The sequence below is a fragment of the Thermothelomyces heterothallicus genome (assembly GCF_042370625.1).
Source record: "Thermothelomyces heterothallicus CBS 202.75 unplaced genomic scaffold P884_scaffold_46, whole genome shotgun sequence".
NCBI lineage: Eukaryota > Fungi > Ascomycota > Sordariomycetes > Sordariales > Chaetomiaceae > Thermothelomyces > Thermothelomyces heterothallicus.
In genome coordinates, this window is record NW_027192607.1 from 1 (window position 1) to 17,272 (window position 17,272).

A 17,272-nucleotide genomic window follows, 5' to 3' on the forward strand; every position below is an offset into this window, starting at 1 on the left:
CACCGAATCCCTCAGACGACTTGCACACTTGTCCCGCATCACTCACCTTCGTCTGAACCCTTTCAGAAGAAGTCTGAGTTGGGTTCGTCACATCTCCCTATATACCTATTACGTTAGAAATAGCCCCTTGACTATACTATACTTCTACTTCATTCTCTAGGGTATCTATAGCTAATTTATAAGTATTAGCAAAATTAGGTTTATCTCTACTCTACTATCTACTAGTACAAGCATTTCGTGCTACTTCTATTATATTGTTATCTATAGTTACTTGTCTTGCCATCGTTATCCAAAGATTACAGCAATTTCCTATATTTCTACTAGAAGGTCTTAATATAGTAGTCTCTTACACTAGTTCCTTCTATACTATACTACTACTTGCCACTATATAGGCGTTAATGGTTTTCGGGCCCCTCGAAGGGCCCTAACCCGTTTCCTAGGTTAGTACTAACCTCTTCGATTATTCGGCTAATAGTAGCTTCGTTAATCGTGCTTATTTCCGTAAGCCATTAAGTACTTATAGCTTCCTACCATTAGGTCCGTTCTACTTTCCATCATACGCGCCATAGCTTTATCTAAAGCTCCCGAATTCGCGATTTCTTTTTATCCTCGTGATAAAGACAATCGTTACTCTAGTATAAGTCCTATATATCTCGTCTTATTCTGTAGTACCTAGGCCAGGCTTATCTTAGAACTACCGTAATGCCTTCTAGACTCCGGGTTTCGATCTTCTAGAGTAATTCGGCCGCTCTGTTTCCTGCGTCGTAGACCTATTCTATAGGGCGTAAACTTCCGTCCCCGTTTTCCTGTCAGGTCGGCTAGTAATTGTTTTCGAATTTGTCGCGGAAGTGGTATTGGCATTTATATACTATACACTAGAACTAGGGCACTTGTATGTATACCTTATATCGAGGGTATAGTCGTGTAGCGTTACCTAGAAGATATTAGAATTCTTTTCCGAATCCTTCCTACTATATATAGACTATAGGTACCCTAATACTAAGGTAGGAATGTTTCTTCTAATAGCTTTCCTACGTACGTTCGTCTTTTCCGTGGTTTATATATATAAACTAGTACTTTAGGTTCTATATATTATAGCTAAGTTACTAATCGTCAAAGTGCTTGGTATAACTATCGGGTCTATCGTACATTATAGGCTATTCCCCTTTAATAGTCTCTATAATATGTCAGAGTTCCCTTATTTCGTCCCTTATCTTATCGCTCTACTAGGCAAGTTAAGTTAGGTATCTATCTCGTTTGTATAACTCTATATTGAGCCGGAAAACTTTGTTACAGTACTATTTAATCTGTTCCTAAAGGAATAGGATATTTAGTCTAGGTCGGTCGACTCCTTAGGTATCGGTTGTCCACGATCTATCCCGCCTCTACGTAACTATAAAACCCTACTACCTTAAGACTAGGAGAATCAGAATCGGTGGTGTATACTCCCCTGCCGTATCCTATTCGGCAATACCTATTTCTAGGTCTATAGTGACTAGTTCGGAGTATAGCGTCTATTTGTCTTTGCTATTATTATTATATTCGAGACTATCTATATCGCTATCCCTATCTTTGTAGCTTGTAACTACTACTTTAACGATGTCCTTAGTTTCATCGATAACTATAGTTTCCTTTCCTAGGACTAGTTTCTAGTCTTTCTTTAGGCTTTGACATTCTTGCTTATAATGTCCTTTCTTTCTATAGTTATAGTAGGTAGTGTTAGACTTATCTTTAGCTATCTTCTTCTTATCCTACCTCTATACTATATCTATATCTATAGCTCTAGGATACGTCCTATACAAGGTACTAACGTTTACTCGCTTTCTCTTATCATTAGCCTTAACTATAGTTCCGTTTATTTAACCTCGTTTCTACTATTCCTATATATAAAGCCGATTATCGATTCTAATAGCCTATATAATATATTTATCTAGGGTTTTAGGCTAGTTATACTTATATAGCTTATCTTTAACCTTTTCCTTTAAGCTATTATAAAATAGTTATATTAACGCCTTATCGTTAAGCTAAGATTTAAGCATATCCTATCTAAACTATATAGTATAGGAAGCTACTAACTTGGTCTATCGGAGATTGACAAGCCTTTCTTACACGTAAATCTTCTTGTCTTTATCACCAAAGACCTTCCAAAGCTCTTCTTCGAAATGGTCGTAGGATCAAAAGACTACCTACGTAAACGCGTCTCGGTCATCTTCATCCTCTTTAATAAGATAGTCATTCTACATAGGCTCGAACTATCTAAGTGCCTTGCCCTCTAGTCTCGTAGCTACGTAGAGGACTTTGGCTTTATCATCCAGAAACTTATCATTATTAAGCCGGAAGTAGGATCGGAGGTTGGTTAAAAACCCTACGAGGTCCTCCTTAGTTCCTCTATACTTACCAGGCGGTTCGATCTTAATATAGCTTGCTTTAGTATTCTCGAGCGCCTTGATTTTAGTATAGGCCTCGTTGACCAGTTTCTACAAGTGCTTTTCGCCGTTCTCGAGTTCCTTAATTCGAGCTTAAGCAGCCTTGTCTCTCTGGTCCAACTCCTGGATTCGCTACTAGAGTTGACCAAGCTAGGCGAGCAGCTATTCGGCTATGACGCTAGTAGCTATATCGATGTCGAGGTCGAAGTCACCTCCGTTCTGAACCATGACAGAACAAAGGGAGTAATAGCAACGTATGACAAACCTAACTCAGACTTCTTCTAAAAGGGTTCAGACGAAGGTAAGTGATGTAGGACAAGTGTATAGGTCGTCTAAGGGATTTGGTAAAGCTAAAGGGTTTACAATAATAGAGTTGTCTCTTTATAGTAATACGATGCTATTAGGAGTACTGTAATGTGAGTTGCTATTACTGGTGAACTTTTAGAGTCTACCGAAACGAGTGACTATCTATATGTATATATAACCTTCCTAGATCACCCTGATTAGTCCTTGGTTAGTGATCCCGGTAAGCCGCTTATCGCGATTAGTGACTTTACATTGATCTTGGTGATCGTAAGCCAGCGTATGGTAGGGCTCGTAGTGCTTCTTACATTATAATTAGTTCCTTCCGTCCTTTCGGCTTGATTGGCCTATCTGTACCGGTGGCCTAGGCGGCATCTGCATGTATATTTCCATGACATATAGCATTATAGAAGGCTAGGGAACTAATAGGCTGGTAGTTAGAAGTGTTTAAACATATATAATATAGCGAAAGGTTCCTAGTTCGTAGGTATAGACTTCCTTCCTTAAGTATATCTCTATAATAGGGATATCCCTTCCCCTAGTTATCATCTTCAGGGGTAAGAGTCTTTAACAATAGTAGTTTCCTATTAACAAGATGGATTTAAAGGACTAGAAGTTTATAGTAATAGAGATAGGCTAGACTAACCAAACTATTATAATTAAATGGCTCTAAGAAGTCTTCATTCCTTATACCTAGCTAGAGGATAGTTCCTAGCGACGGCTTCTAATTCTAGACGGCTATAATAGTCATTTAACTAACAATTTTATATAGCTATATTATAAGAATAATATCTAGTTACTCTTTTTACCACTATATACCTCTTATGTCCTCTAACTATTAGATTTATTAGTCTTCTCCCCCCTGAAATATACCTACTAGAAGCTCCTTAATAACATGACTTCCTAGGCCGAGTCATTAGTAATAGGCAAGCAATTAATGATCAAATGTATTATAAGGGCTCGGAAGGAGGCTATTATATCCTAGAATATTAAAGTAGGATAGAGGGCATCTAGGTTATAGCCAGTTAATCTAGCCAAACCCCTAATAAGTAGACTTCTATTGAAAAACTCTAATAATATAGTCAATACCAGCCGATAGCTAGCTTCTATACGGACTCCGGAACCTATTTAATACTCCTAGCTATCAAAAGGAGTTACTAACCTAATTTTCAATATACTATAGAGGAAGTCAGACTTACGTAGTCAGCTGACCAATCTGGCCACTAAGACTTAGCACCTCTCTATACGTAGGCTCCTATTTAGGAAGGTTAAAAAAGCGTTCGACCAGAAGGACTTTCAACTGGCCTAGTTATAATAGGAAAACGAAGCTCTAAAGGTATAGTTGGAGGCAGCCCGGCCGTCGAAGAGGAGGAGGGTGGTCAGGGATCCGAATGAGCAGTTCGCTACGATTGAACAGATCTACTAGGCCTAGGTTGAAGCCGGCCGTATAGAGGGCTCTATAGCTGAAGAGAGTGGGTTAGAAGGTACGGATTTAGAGGCTTCTTATATTATAGTAGGTTAAACAGACTGTTGTATAGAAGGTTGAAGATGATAGGTAGGTATAGGTGCTAAGATTTGCTAAGTGGCCTAAACAGGGGGTGGCCTAAAAACAGGGGTCTCGACTTAAGCTGCCTAATAGCTTATAGGGTAAGGTTAGGGCTAGTAGCAGGCTAGACGATATTACTACGGTAGGTAGGAGTATTAGGGGTAGTAGTAGTAGTAATTAAGGCAAAGTCGTTACTAGAATAATAAGAACTTATAGCCTAAGTAGGGGTAAAGGTAACCTATCTAGGCAAGTAGTTAGACTAGGTAACCTTAAAGAGTATGGAAAATAAATATACTAGTATAAAGAACTTAGGCATTAGGATAATATAATAGGTACCCTAGTTTATAGTCTTATAGTAGGTAGGAGAGGCAAGGGTAATATTAGTATTATAATAACCTATAATCTTCTTAATGCCTATACATAGGTAGTATTACAGGCCTAGGCTCTACCTAGGCTAATTAATAACAGGCTATACCTAGTTTCAGACCGGACCTATATACGTTTATAGGGGGTTCGTAGGGCACACGCTTAGGACCCGGTTGGGCTCTAACCTGACACCTAACTAGGCCCTAACCGGAGTATATATATACCCCCTATATTAGGAAACGGAACCCCTTTCGGCACCTATACTTACTTTCTCCTCTTTCTTCCCTTAAGGTAGTTAAATAAAACATTATACGCTTATCCATAGATGCTATAAGGCTAGTATATTATATTTTAATTACCTTTACATTAATAGTAGCCTTCCTAAGCGAACGATTAACGATATAGTTATAGCGGAACATCGGACTTATATACCTTCGAGCTTAGTAGAGTTATAGGAACTTGTCTACTCCCTTTAGATAGTAGTAGTATAGTAAAACACTATGATTAACTCCCTCTAGGCGTCTTAGACTTAGCCTATATTAACTCTTAACTTGGTTAAGATGTCCCTAGAGAGATAGCGGCCTTAAAGGAAGCGCCTCCTAACTAGGGAGCCTTTTAATAGTAAGAAGGAACTTTTTATAGCCTAGAAGAGTACGATAGAATATATCCTTATAGTAGATAAAGACTTTATTAGTTTTAACCATAATTAGTAGGTCTTTATCTAAGGAAACCTAATGTAATAGGTTTAAACCTAGGTTATAGTATACTACGAATCTATAGGCCTAAAGACTAGGTATAACCTAGCTTAGTTTCTCTAATACCTTGAGAGCGTCTTTTCCGACCCCTATAAGAAGATAGTAGCCCTATTAGAGCTTAAGTTCTTATAATAGAGAGATAATAAGCTGTTCTCTACCTTTATTATCTAATTTAAGGTAAAACTCTTAAAGGTAGGTAGTCTCCTTTAGAATGATAAGATATACCTAATCAAACTATAGTAATACCTCTCTCTAAGACTTAAGTATATAACTATTAGATAGGGAATTCCCTAGGATAACTATATAATAATAGTAGAGAGATATTATAAAATTATAATGGACCTTAAGGCTCTCTATCTAGGTAATAGATACTAGTAGATATAAAGATAATAGGTAATATCTAAGCTATAGAGAGAGAAGGATATAGATAGAGATATACTAATAATTAGTATTAACTTAGTATAAACTAACCTATAGAAGAGGGATCCTAGTAAGGACTAACCAAGGGGATATAAAGGAGACGCCGTAAGAGTAAAATAGGTTAGCTAGGACGTATATATAGTATAATAGGTAGCCGGAGTATATATCTAGTATAGATAGAAGGGTTACTTTATTACTAAGTATAAATATACCCCTACTAGAAGACTAATATAGTAGAACTAGCTAAGGGCTGACATTTATACCCTAGAGGCTAAGGAAGAAAGAGAGGATAGTAACTAGTCTAACAAGGAAGATAGGGAATAGGGAAAAGAATAGCCTCTAAGCAAAGTCTTACAAGGGAGCTAGAAGATTACGACTATTAGGAAAGCAAGTTTATAGAGATTAGTAGGAGAATAGATAGACCCCCTTTTCTTATTCTAGTCTTCCTTAACTCTACTAGCTTTATAAATGCTTAAGTAGATAATAGATATTCTAGCTATAATATTATTAGTAAAAGGATATATTAGAAGCTTAGACTTAAGTAAATTAGTTTGCTAACCCCTTATACCCTTAGTATTATAATAGAGGTATATCCTAACTAGAAGATTACTTAAATAGTCTATATTATAATAGATATCAATAGATAGGAGAGTTAGGTTATATTCTATATAGTCCCTAGACTAATATAAGACGTTATATTAAGCCTTTTATAGATAGAATATTAGAAGGTTAAACTAGATATAAGTACTAGTATCCTAGAGATTAGGGTATAGCTAGGACTATTTATCTAGGAAGTCTCTTTATAGCCTAGAAAGATAGGAATCTCCTAAATTATAGGTATAGTTTTTATAGGCCTAGTTTAGAGAGTATAGAAGAGGAAGACTTCTAATACCTTCCTAACTATAAGTATTTAGGAAATGATAATTATCTTAGAATCGAGATATAAATTTAATAGAGGTATAATAGAAAAGGGGAGCAGCTATTTAGAGCTAGAGGTAACCTTACTAGAAGAACTTTATAACTTTACCGACCTTTTTAATAAGGAGAAGGTTAGTAGATTACCCCTATACTATAGTATTACTAACTATTATATTAAGTTAAAAGAGGGTCCTAATAGGAAGATCCCTAAACTCCCTTAAGGACCCCTTTATAATATATTATAAGACTATCTATTAGAGGTCTAGAAATAGGTTATTAATCTACTAGATAAGGGATAGATTTAAGCGAGCTCCTCTTTAGCCACTACTCCTATCCTCTTAGTAAGGAAGGTAGATAGGGGATAGAGATTCTATATAGATTACTAAGCCCTAAATAAGATTATAAAGCAGGATTAGTACCTACTTCTATTGATCAAAGAGACTCTTTACTCCTTGGCTAGGGCTTAGTAGTTTACGAAGTTAGATGTTAGGGCGGCCTTCTACCGTATCTAGATCACAGAAGGAGACAAGCATTTAATAGTATTCTAAACCTGGTTTAGACTCTTTAAGTAGCTAGTCTACCCCTTTAGATTAGTAGGTATACCTATAACCTTCTAATAATATATTAATAATACTTTTAGCCTAACGCTTAGAGACTTTGTAATAATATACCTTAATAATATCTTAATATATATAGTAGGTAATAAGAAGGACTATATAAAATGAGTTAGGGAAGTTCTCTAGAGGCTATGGATAGTAAGGCTTACTCTTAATCTTAAGAAGTATATATTTACTATTAGACTAGGGTAGGAACCTCTCGGTGTGACCAGACGGGCACAGGTTACAGATTCGTTTTTCCGGTTCCGAACAAGTTATATATACACTAGACATAAATAGGGGGTACCTATCTAGGAGGTACCAAGGGAAAACAAGGACGACAGACAGTTTTTATAGAATAGATCAATAGTAACGGCAATAGACTGCTATTACAGCATTATTTGTAAGATGACGAGGTTCTTCTTTCACTTGTAAGTTTGGCTATCTTTTTCCACGTAGGTGGACTCTTTTACATCTGGTTTCTTCTCTCGTTTGGTGACCCGTCCTTGCGCCACGCCCCGCATGCCGACCGGGGCGGCGAGGGCGACGGGATAGGCTGGAGTTTGGGATGCTGCGTTTCTGGTCGGCGCCATGATTTTGTCTTTATTTTCTTGACTTATTCGCGTCGTTCCCAAGTTGAAGATGCCTGATCTGGGACCAAGACGAAATATCGAGTTAGAAGGAGACGAGGAAGAAATGAAGAAGGGGAGGACTGACTGGGTGAGTGGCGGATAAGACGGCTGGGAAGGAAGGAATCTGGGATATCAATTTAATTATCGAGATGCTGCCAGCCGCTAAATCAGAAGTGCGATGTTGGGTTGGACTCCGAAATGGATGTGCCCGACCTTCTGGGCCGAAGAATGAAGGGGATCAGGAGCTGGAACCGAGGCCTGTCGTCTAAATAATGAACGAAATTGGGAGGAAGACAAGCAGTTGGGGAGAGGATAGACTGTGGACCGGCCTCTTTGGAATTCGTGGGAGTAAGACAAGAAGAATACGTTGGAAGAATAATTTTTGCTTCAGTTGCTCACCAAACTTTTTTTTCTTTTGGTTCGTGTAATAGCGTACTGCCGTTGAAGAAATCTCAAAAGCCTGCTCCTTTTGGAGAGAGCAAGAGAGCGAACGGCCTGTGGAATGTTCGTGGAAAGGTAATTAAGCAATAATCAGGCTAAGGCGAGATGGGAGTCAAACTCGTAAAGCAAGACAAATTTTCACCACTAGTTACTGTCAAGAAAGGAAAACAAACCCTTTGAAGTAGTTTGTTGTAGATTTTTTAAACAAGATACGGCATTGCTTGGAAATAAGTCAACTTCGGGCAGCAGAAACACTGGAACGAAGCCTAGACTCGACAGTAAAAACCCAAAGCGCAGAAGGCTGTCTTCTTTATGAGAGGTTCCTAGAATCTAGGGGAGGATAGTGTTATACGAAGATCCAATAGCATGGGGGCTCCCATATAATATCCTAACAACCTTCCGGCCTCTTGTTTGGGTAATATAGATTAAAACAATGTTTGTCGTTTTGCAAAGAACTAGGCCAACCCAGACGTTCGCTCTCAGTTCAAAGTCTGAAAGTTTCTTTAACCCTCTTCAGCCAAGTACTTACCAAGCCCGTGTAATTAAGGTCCGAAGTCATGATTATACCTCAACAAGATTCTCATCCCCGTCTTCGTAGCTACAGTTCCCTTTTTTGCTTTTTGTTCTTAAGCAAAGGGTACATAGCATTGAGAGTTCTCTGATTTGACCCCCCACGGCATATCATGATAGGTTCGCTTCTACCGGAGCATGGTGTGATGGGGCCATCTTCGCTCACTGTTCCTTGCTACCGATTTTACCCATGAGAATTTAGCTTTTAACTTTGTTCTTTAGCTGGGTCAACCGCGTTTTCACAATGTTATGAAATGGTCACTCGGATCCCAAAGGGCCTTGTTTGACTCTACTGGTTTCCATACCCAGGACAGCCTGGCCTTAAGCTTTACCATGTGTCTCTTTGAGCGCCTTGCAGTGATCACACTATAATAATTGTATTGCGCGTACAGCACATACTTGTTGAAGGGTTTACGTGCGATAGCTACCCCACAAGTTAAATCTGCTATATTTATCTTATATAGAAGCTCACAGGATGCATAGGATTCCTAGATCACCTTTGTTGTCTCCTCTTTCTGCCCGGAGAAGGGAGGAGGGGTGGGGGGAAGGAGGGGAAATGTCCCAAGTTTAACACGAGTGAACCGTTGATTGCTCGCTCCTTGGTCCCGCCTCTTGAATTTATGTGTCTGTTCTTCAAGTTCTTCCTCTTCCTGTCGGACAACTGTGCGAACATCGCCACAGTCTTTGGTTGTGAGTGATTGTTGCCCAACTCGCTCATGGGTAGCAACAAACAGCCAAACGAAGCTTCTAGATTGCCCATCTTTCACCTATCAAAAGCCTTAAATCGGGCCTTTATTTTTGGAAGTGGAGCATCTAAAATGACGAACCGCTACGGTAGGATCTGGACAGTGGTACTAAGTCAAGGAGTTGGTTTTCTTCCCCTCCTTCCACTGTCCTAACGTCCTAACAGCGAGCGAACATGCCATGCCTAGAAAAATTTCTTTCCATGGCTCTTCGTTCGACATGTGACGTTCATATCTACTTCATAAGACACCTTCTGCAAGCTGGTGCAGGATGACGTATGTGCGGTGTCTGCATCGAGCGGCGCCCTTGATGAGTTGGGAGGGAACGCTGGTACGTGGGGGAGGGGGAAGCGGAGGTGGGGGAGGCCAAGAGGGGTGAGGGAACGAAAGAGAGGGTCCTGGTACTACCCTACGCGCATACTCAGACATGGGCCGCCATGCCCGCTAAAACCTCAGCGAGGTAAACTCAAGCCCAAAACCACCTGCACTTAAAGTTTCTGTTGCCCAGGGAGAACGGCCCGTCGGAGCCATCGGGGTTCTTACAGTGACCCCGTGAACCCCTAGGCTACTTCTGAGTGGCAGCAGCCACGGGGGATTCCGTAGGCTCCAGATTGTAACCTGCCACGAGACGGTAACGTTGGCGGAAATTGTATTAAGAACAAAAGAAAGCTCAGAAAATCGGAAAGTGTTATGGACGCGGCGAATGGGCGGTGGGATGTTGGTCAAAGTTGCGCAATGAGGGGAAGACAATCTGTCTCGACCAGTGATTGCAGACTTGGGGCGGCTGGTGCGGCAAAGGTTAATCTGCTAAGTGCCACCATCCTGGACGAAGGGAGAGCCAACCAATAAGGAGCGGCTCTGTGCTCGTGCGTGGGTATTAGCGTACTCTTGCTGAGGGGGGAGAGCGACAATTTGGACGCGATCATCCGCGTTTAAGCTTGTAGAGCGCGAGGTGATGTTGGGTATTCTCAAGTCTGGTAAGCCGGTCAACCGAAGGCGTGCTTCGACGAGATAGCGGTCGTTATTCCATTTGTGGAATACGCGGGGTGGCACCGAGTAGGAAGAAGAATACTAGACGGATGAGGAGTCGGCGGCGGGCCATTTGGAGGCGAGAGGTTCCTTAAAAAGAGCGGGCCTTCGGCTCGTTCTCGGCACTAGGAACGCGACTGGTGATGACTGCGGTCCCTTTCGGCTGATATCAACCACTGGCTGTGACCCTTTGCTGTCGCCGACGTTGGGTTCCTACGGGGAAGCCCAATCCCAGGTTGGTCGCTTTGAAAGTTCTGGTTGCCCGTGAACAAAAAACCGGTTTGATGACCAAAGCCACAGTACATGCCGTTTCTCCGTAGGCCGGTGACACACTAAAGGAACGAGGGAGGAAAAAAAAAAAGAAAAAGAAAAAAATAGACAAAGAAACCATTGCCGCAATTGGAGGATTGAGACTGTCGTCGGGATTCGTTCGATCAATCATGAAGCTCTCGTAGGGCCATGATGGTGAAAATATGTTACCGAAAAAAGGAGGATTACCAGCAGGGTTACCACTGGTAACTGTGGCAGTTGTGACATGCTCGCCAGCAAAGACCCCCTTTGTTAAGCCCTGTGACCTTTCTGGGGTTGCACGGATGGAGACTGCCCACATAGCTTGCCTGCTCCAAGATAGTGTTCTGCATGGAGTCAGCTGCCCGCTGTGCAACCACAACTCCGGGTCACTCCGGAGCAAGTATTCCCGGAAAGGGCCATTCATGGGGAGGCCTCGCCGTGCATAAGGCCTAATAAGTGGACCCGAGTTTTGACAGATACAGAAGCCCATGTCGCTATGAGTTGGAGCTGCGGGCCCAACACCATGGCGTGGTGCTCTCCGAGTTCCACCACTTGTTCCGGAGTCCTGGATCTGGAGTCAGGGAACACCCTGCTGCCGCTGAACCCTTAATGTAGCCCGTACTTGTGCCTCCCTTGTCGATGCCCGGACACAGCTTATCCCCCTTGCCGAAGCCATACGCTTGCCTGACGCGGACAAATCTTGGCCGGAGGTGACAGGTCATGAAGTCTGTCAGGTCCGCAAGGCGGTTTGAGGGTTAACATGTCCCATCGGGCCACCGCGACTGGTAGTCTGCAATGTAAGCATCAGCCCAACACGCGAAACTCTGTCGATCCCCGTGTTTCAGCAAGGAAGCTGTAATATTTGAAGGATCAAACCATTCTGGAGGTGACACTGGGGATGGCCCAACCCCAACCCCTAACCCAAGTCGGGGATAACAAACAGCGCTCGGTGACCCCATCAACAAGGGCTTCCCATGATGGCGCTGTGATGCAGCCACTTCCGTCGTTGCTCCCACGGCGGGATGCACTTTGGGCGTGTGCATGAACGCCAGTAAGACACGCGGTCACGCCACTGGCAACCAACCTGGCGGTTCCATCCACCGCCGGCATGCGGAGGCGAGTATGTGCGTGTGTGCGCATGTGGGGTCGAGCGAACTGGATGCTTGCACGCCTCTTTTCCCCATGCACCCCGTAACGGCCGACGGATATCGTGACCCAAGAGGAACAAACGGGAAGTGATAGCAGCTCGTACACGTTCCAGCGTGTGCGCGTGGCCCGCGGGTTCCACAAGTGTCCGAGGGTTAGGCCGCTACCAGCAGGACGCTGGCTAAGGTGCCATCCTTAGAGGATCGTCGCTCTCCCATGGAGGAGTTAAATAGTTGGCAGCCCGCCTACGTCGCCCCCGTTGCCCACCTGCTTTGGCGACACCAAAACAAATCGAACCCCTACTCGGCCAGCTTTCTGACGACGGGAGACGGCAAAAGCTCTCGCTCAGGTTAGCGCTCAAGCAAGCCCACAGTCTACCAAGTGTTTTAGCAGCAGGCAATTCCTGATAGCTGACGGGACCACAGTAACCCTCATCAACCAAAGCTTGCTTCTTATATCCCACCAACAACAATACCAACAGTCGCGACCCTCGCACTTGTGGGAATGAGCGTACGTCTTATTATCACCTTCGGCCGTGTGTCCGATACTGAGTCGTTCCGCGTTGCGCGCAGTTTCAGTCGGGTGACACCGTTCGCGTCCGCGGCTCGTCAGTGGTTTACAAGGTGGTTGCCGTAAATAACAACCTGGTGACCATCTTGATTTCCAATCCTCAGCCTGACGGCCAGTACCTTCCTTTCACTTCAACGGCGCTACAAACGGTAGACGAGTCCCGACTTGAGAAAGCCGACGATGTTTCCTGAGTTTCGAGGCTTCGGTCCCGACTTTCGGACATGTTTCTGCAACACGACCCGATCTCTGATGCGATTAGACGACGTGCATTTGTTGTTCCGGAGAGCATGGCACTGAAGGACTATGACGTTCGTTTTGCATTCTAACACATACCCATCCTGGCACTGAATAGATCGTGAGGCTCATAGAGAAATACCTTATAGACGTTGATTCCCCCTCATCTGCAGGTGCCGGTTTCCCCCGCCCTCCCGGTCAGTTTGAAGAGCCAGGACTGGACACGCCCCACTTGGCAACACTAGAAAGATCTGGGAGGGTGAAGAAACGAGTGAGGATGCTCGGAGAGGTGCGAAGTTGTTTGTTTCTTCCAGCTGCAGCACGAATCTAGCGGGACAGAATGGGCGGAGCAAAACTAGAGCCACCAGAGGAAGTGGCGCCGGACCTTCCCCAATACCATCGAAGGCCATTGCTGCCTTGAATCAGTGGCGGCTGAATTCTGGGTCGTGCTTGCCTTCTGAAGTGCACCCCGGATCGTCTTCTGACAATTGGAGAAAGGGGAACGCGCTACTACACTAATCAGGACTTTACCCGGGCCTTCGAGATAACCGGCAGTTGTTTCCGTCGTCCAACGGTCATGCTAGGGTCGAAATGGCAAGAACAGGAAATTCAATGGGGTCTGAAAGTTTCCGAGTTCCCTCCACTCGCACACTGGATATTTTCCATCGTCGCCTGCCATCGCTTTCCTCGCCGGGTTGCATTGTAACACGTGGGCTGGAATCTCACATTTTACCATCTCAACTGGCCAACATGCGCCTGTTCGTCGTTTCATTGGTGGAATCTAGAGCTCCAATGTAATTAACGACTACCACATCTCGCTGCTCATTATGGGCACCGCTGGCACTATTCAAACTTCCGACTTCCTCAGGGCTCATGAGACGCGGGGAAGTCAATCTAAAACGCCAAACACCCGGAAAGCCGACCCAAACTCTGTGACCCGCCATCCGAGCTCGTCGCGGACTCAAGGGAGCACTTGATCTGTACAAATTGACAAGCCAACTCGCTCGAACCCTAAGCGCAGAAACAACTTTCCACGCCCACGCACAACTCCATGGCCTTCCTTTCCGCCTTTGCCCTTGCCGCCCTCGGGGCACTCGTCGTCCCGGCGAGGGGCGGCGTGACGTACCCGGACTGCGTAAACGGACCGCTCAAGTCAAATACGGTGTGCGATACGTCGGCGTCCGCGGGAGCCCGAGCCGCTGCTCTTGTGAGTGTACTGAACAACAACGAAAAACTTACCAATCTTGTCAAGTAATTATTTCTCTCCCGTGCTTTGTCAATGTTCATGGGCTGACAATCAGCCAGCAATTCGCCCGGCGTCTCGCGGCTCGGCCTGAGTGCGTACCAGTGGTGGAACGAAGCCCTCCACGGAGTAGCCCATAACCGCGGCATTACCTGGGGCGGCGAGTTCAGCGCGGCAACCCAGTTCCCGCAGGCTATCACGACTTCCGCCACTTTCGATGACGTTTTGATCGAGCAAATCGGCACCATTATCAGCACCGAGGCCCGTGCCTTTGCCAACAATGGGCGCGCTCATCTCGACTTCTGGACGCCCAACGTCAACCCGTTTCGAGACCCGCGATGGGGTCGCGGACACGAGACGCCGGGAGAGGATGCATTCAAGAATAAGAAGTGGGCCGAGGCATTCATCAAGGGCATGCAAGGACCCGGACCGACGCACCGAGTCATCGCCACATGTAAGCACTACGCCGCCTACGACCTCGAGAACTCCGGGAGCACGACCCGATTCAACTTCGATGCGAAGGTGTCAACTCAAGATCTCGCCGAGTACTATCTCCCTCCGTTCCACCAGTGCGCCCGGGACTCTAAGGTGGGCTCCATCATGTGCAGCTACAATGCGGTCAATGGAATCCCGGCCTGCGCGAATGCTTACCTGATGGATACCATCCTGCGGAAACATTGGAATTGGACCGACCAGCACCAGTATATTGTGAGCGACTGCGATGCCGTGTACTATCTCGGCAATGCGAACGGCGGCCACCGATACAAGCCGAGCTATGCGGCGGCGATCGGAGCATCTCTCGAGGCTGGTTGCGACAACATGTGCTGGGCGACCGGCGGCACTGCCCCGGATCCCGCCTCGGCCTTCAATTCCGGCCAGTTCAGCCAGACGACACTGGACACGGCTATTCTGCGCCAGATGCAGGGCCTCGTCCTAGCGGGGTACTTTGACGGTCCGGGCGGTATGTACCGCAACCTGAGCGCGGCGGACGTGAACACGCAGACCGCCCGGGACACTGCACTCAAGGCGGCGGAAGAAGGCATCGTGCTCCTCAAGAACGATGGGGTCCTTCCGCTGTCGGTTAACGGCTCCAATTTCCAGGTCGCTATGATCGGGTTCTGGGCGAACGCAGCCGACAAGATGCTCGGGGGTTACAGCGGGAGCCCGCCGTTCAACCATGATCCCGTGACCGCTGCAAGATCGATGGGCATCACGGTCAACTACGTCAACGGGCCCTTGACGCAACCCAACGGGGATACGTCGGCAGCAGACAATGCGGCCCAAAAGTCCAGCGTGGTGGTATTCTTTGGTGGGATCGACAATACGGTGGAGAAGGAGAGCCAGGACAGAACATCCATCGAGTGGCCCTCAGGGCAACTGGCTCTGATTCGGAGGCTAGCCGAAACCGGCAAACCAGTTGTCGTCGTCAGGCTCGGGACGCACGTCGACGACACCCCGCTCCTCAGCATTCCGAATGTGAGAGCCATTTTGTGGGCAGGATACCCGGGTCAAGACGGCGGGACTGCTGTGATGAACATCATTACCGGCCTTGCTAGTCCGGCGGGGAGGCTGCCCGCCACGGTGTATCCGTCTTCGTACACCAGCCAAGCTCCATTTACAAACATGGCCCTGAGGCCTTCTTCGTCCTATCCCGGGCGAACATCCCGCTGGTACAATAACGCCGTCTTTCCATTTGGCCACGGCCTACATTATACCAATTTCAGTGTCTGGGTGCGGGACTTTCCGGCCAGCTTCGCGATTGCCGATCTCCTGGCTTCCTGCGGGGATTCCGTGGCGTATCTTGATCTTTGCCCCTTCCCGTCCGTGTCGCTCAGTGTGACCAATACGGGCACCCGCGTGTCCGATTACGTTGCGCTTGGGTTCTTGTCGGGAGATTTTGGTCGCAGCCCACATCCCATCAAGACATTGGCGACGTATAAGCGCGTGTTTAACATCGAACCTGGGCAAACACAGGTGGCCGAGCTAGAGTGGAAGCTGGAGAGCCTGGCCCGAGTAGACGAGAAGGGCAACAGGGTACTCTACCCCGGAACATATACGCTTCTTGTGGATCAGCCAACCTTGGCAAATATCACCTTTACTTTGACAGGAGAAGAGGCAGTGTTGGATAGTTGGCCGCAGCCGTGAGGCCGAGAGCGCTCGATTTGATGAGACATCTTCTCAGTGACCAGAAATCTAGCTAATATTTTTTGTCTATATTATATTAATTACCTTTCAGAAGCTAATTATCGAAACGCGCTGCCCTGAACAAGTACCGTATCTACCTATATAAGCTTAGTCACCGTCACCACCTCGGCGATCTAGTAGATAGCGGGCACTCAATGGACCATGTTCTTTCGCGTTATGCTCCCATAATTAAGGTTGTACCAAACGAGCTGCATAATTACTTAATAGGTAATTAATGGGGTTGGGAAGCATCGAAGCAAGACTGATACATTTGCTAGATTTTTTCTTCTTCGCCGGGCGGTCCCGGGTCCCCAGGCCCGCGAGGGTTTTTTTTTTTTTTTTTGGTCTCCCCTTGTCCTTTCGTTGGCCATTGCAGACTCGGCCACCTGAGAAAGAGTGAGGTTGGTTCCGGGACCGGTCAAGTTCAGGTCATCTTAGGTTTAATAGTCTCAACCTGAACCGCGGCCTGCCTGTCTGACCTTTTTCTGTTCTTTTGTTTTTTGCCCCACTTTTCCCTGTACGAGAGGATGGGTGTGAAATCCAGGCGGCCGGGCACTGGATGGTTAAGACGCAACCAAAGTGTTGTCGGCACAGTTGCAATGCTAAAATTCCTCCTAATTAATTAATAATACCTAGGGTGAGGGCCAACTCAGCAGCTTGAACCTGAAAAAATTATGTGTCACCACACAACCCTCCCCTGTTGCAAATTGGAAGGCAGCTATTACTTTGATGGCTGCCTGATGCGATAGGAAGCTTGAATGATCAGATTCGACGCCTCGGGAATCTTGGCCATCATACGCTCCAGTCATCCTTTCAGGCCGCGACAGGCAAAAAACGGAACCTTCTTTGTTTTGTTTCC

The 17,272-nt window shown here is 45.6% G+C and overlaps 4 protein-coding genes across 4 annotated transcripts; 2 read left to right on the top strand and 2 right to left on the bottom strand.

The window, feature by feature from the left end:
• Positions 1–7,719: 7,719 nt before the first annotated feature.
• Positions 7,720–7,923, bottom strand: P884DRAFT_303760 (uncharacterized protein; the record flags this gene model as incomplete). Its single annotated transcript, XM_069445051.1, has 2 exons — positions 7,720–7,752; positions 7,804–7,923. The coding sequence occupies 2 exons, from the start codon at positions 7,921–7,923 to the stop codon at positions 7,720–7,722; spliced, it is 153 nt and encodes a 50-aa protein (XP_069293265.1).
• Positions 7,924–11,796: 3,873 nt separating this feature from the next.
• On the top strand, positions 11,797–12,943 carry P884DRAFT_273526 (uncharacterized protein; the record flags this gene model as incomplete). Its single annotated transcript, XM_069442598.1, has 6 exons — positions 11,797–11,833; positions 12,031–12,156; positions 12,257–12,336; positions 12,423–12,531; positions 12,664–12,692; positions 12,755–12,943. The coding sequence occupies 6 exons, from the start codon at positions 11,797–11,799 to the stop codon at positions 12,941–12,943; spliced, it is 570 nt and encodes a 189-aa protein (XP_069293266.1).
• On the bottom strand, positions 12,942–13,459 carry P884DRAFT_103440 (uncharacterized protein). The gene has a single exon (XM_069437035.1). It carries the CDS (start codon positions 13,394–13,396, stop codon positions 13,130–13,132), a length of 267 nt encoding a protein of 88 aa, XP_069293267.1. The 5' UTR covers positions 13,397–13,459; the 3' UTR covers positions 12,942–13,129.
• Positions 13,460–14,037: 578 nt separating this feature from the next.
• Positions 14,038–16,416, top strand: P884DRAFT_252596 (glycoside hydrolase family 3 protein; the record flags this gene model as incomplete). Its single annotated transcript, XM_069440737.1, has 2 exons — positions 14,038–14,237; positions 14,292–16,416. The coding sequence occupies 2 exons, from the start codon at positions 14,038–14,040 to the stop codon at positions 16,372–16,374; spliced, it is 2,283 nt and encodes a 760-aa protein (XP_069293268.1). The 3' UTR covers positions 16,375–16,416.
• Between the last annotated feature and the right edge of the window lie 856 nt (positions 16,417–17,272).

What these genes read in the sequence shown, in the direction of transcription:
- P884DRAFT_103440 (XM_069437035.1), bottom strand. Translation starts at nt 13,396, where the DNA reads ATGGCCTTCGATGGTATTGGGGAAGGTCCGGCGCCACTTCCTCTGGTG.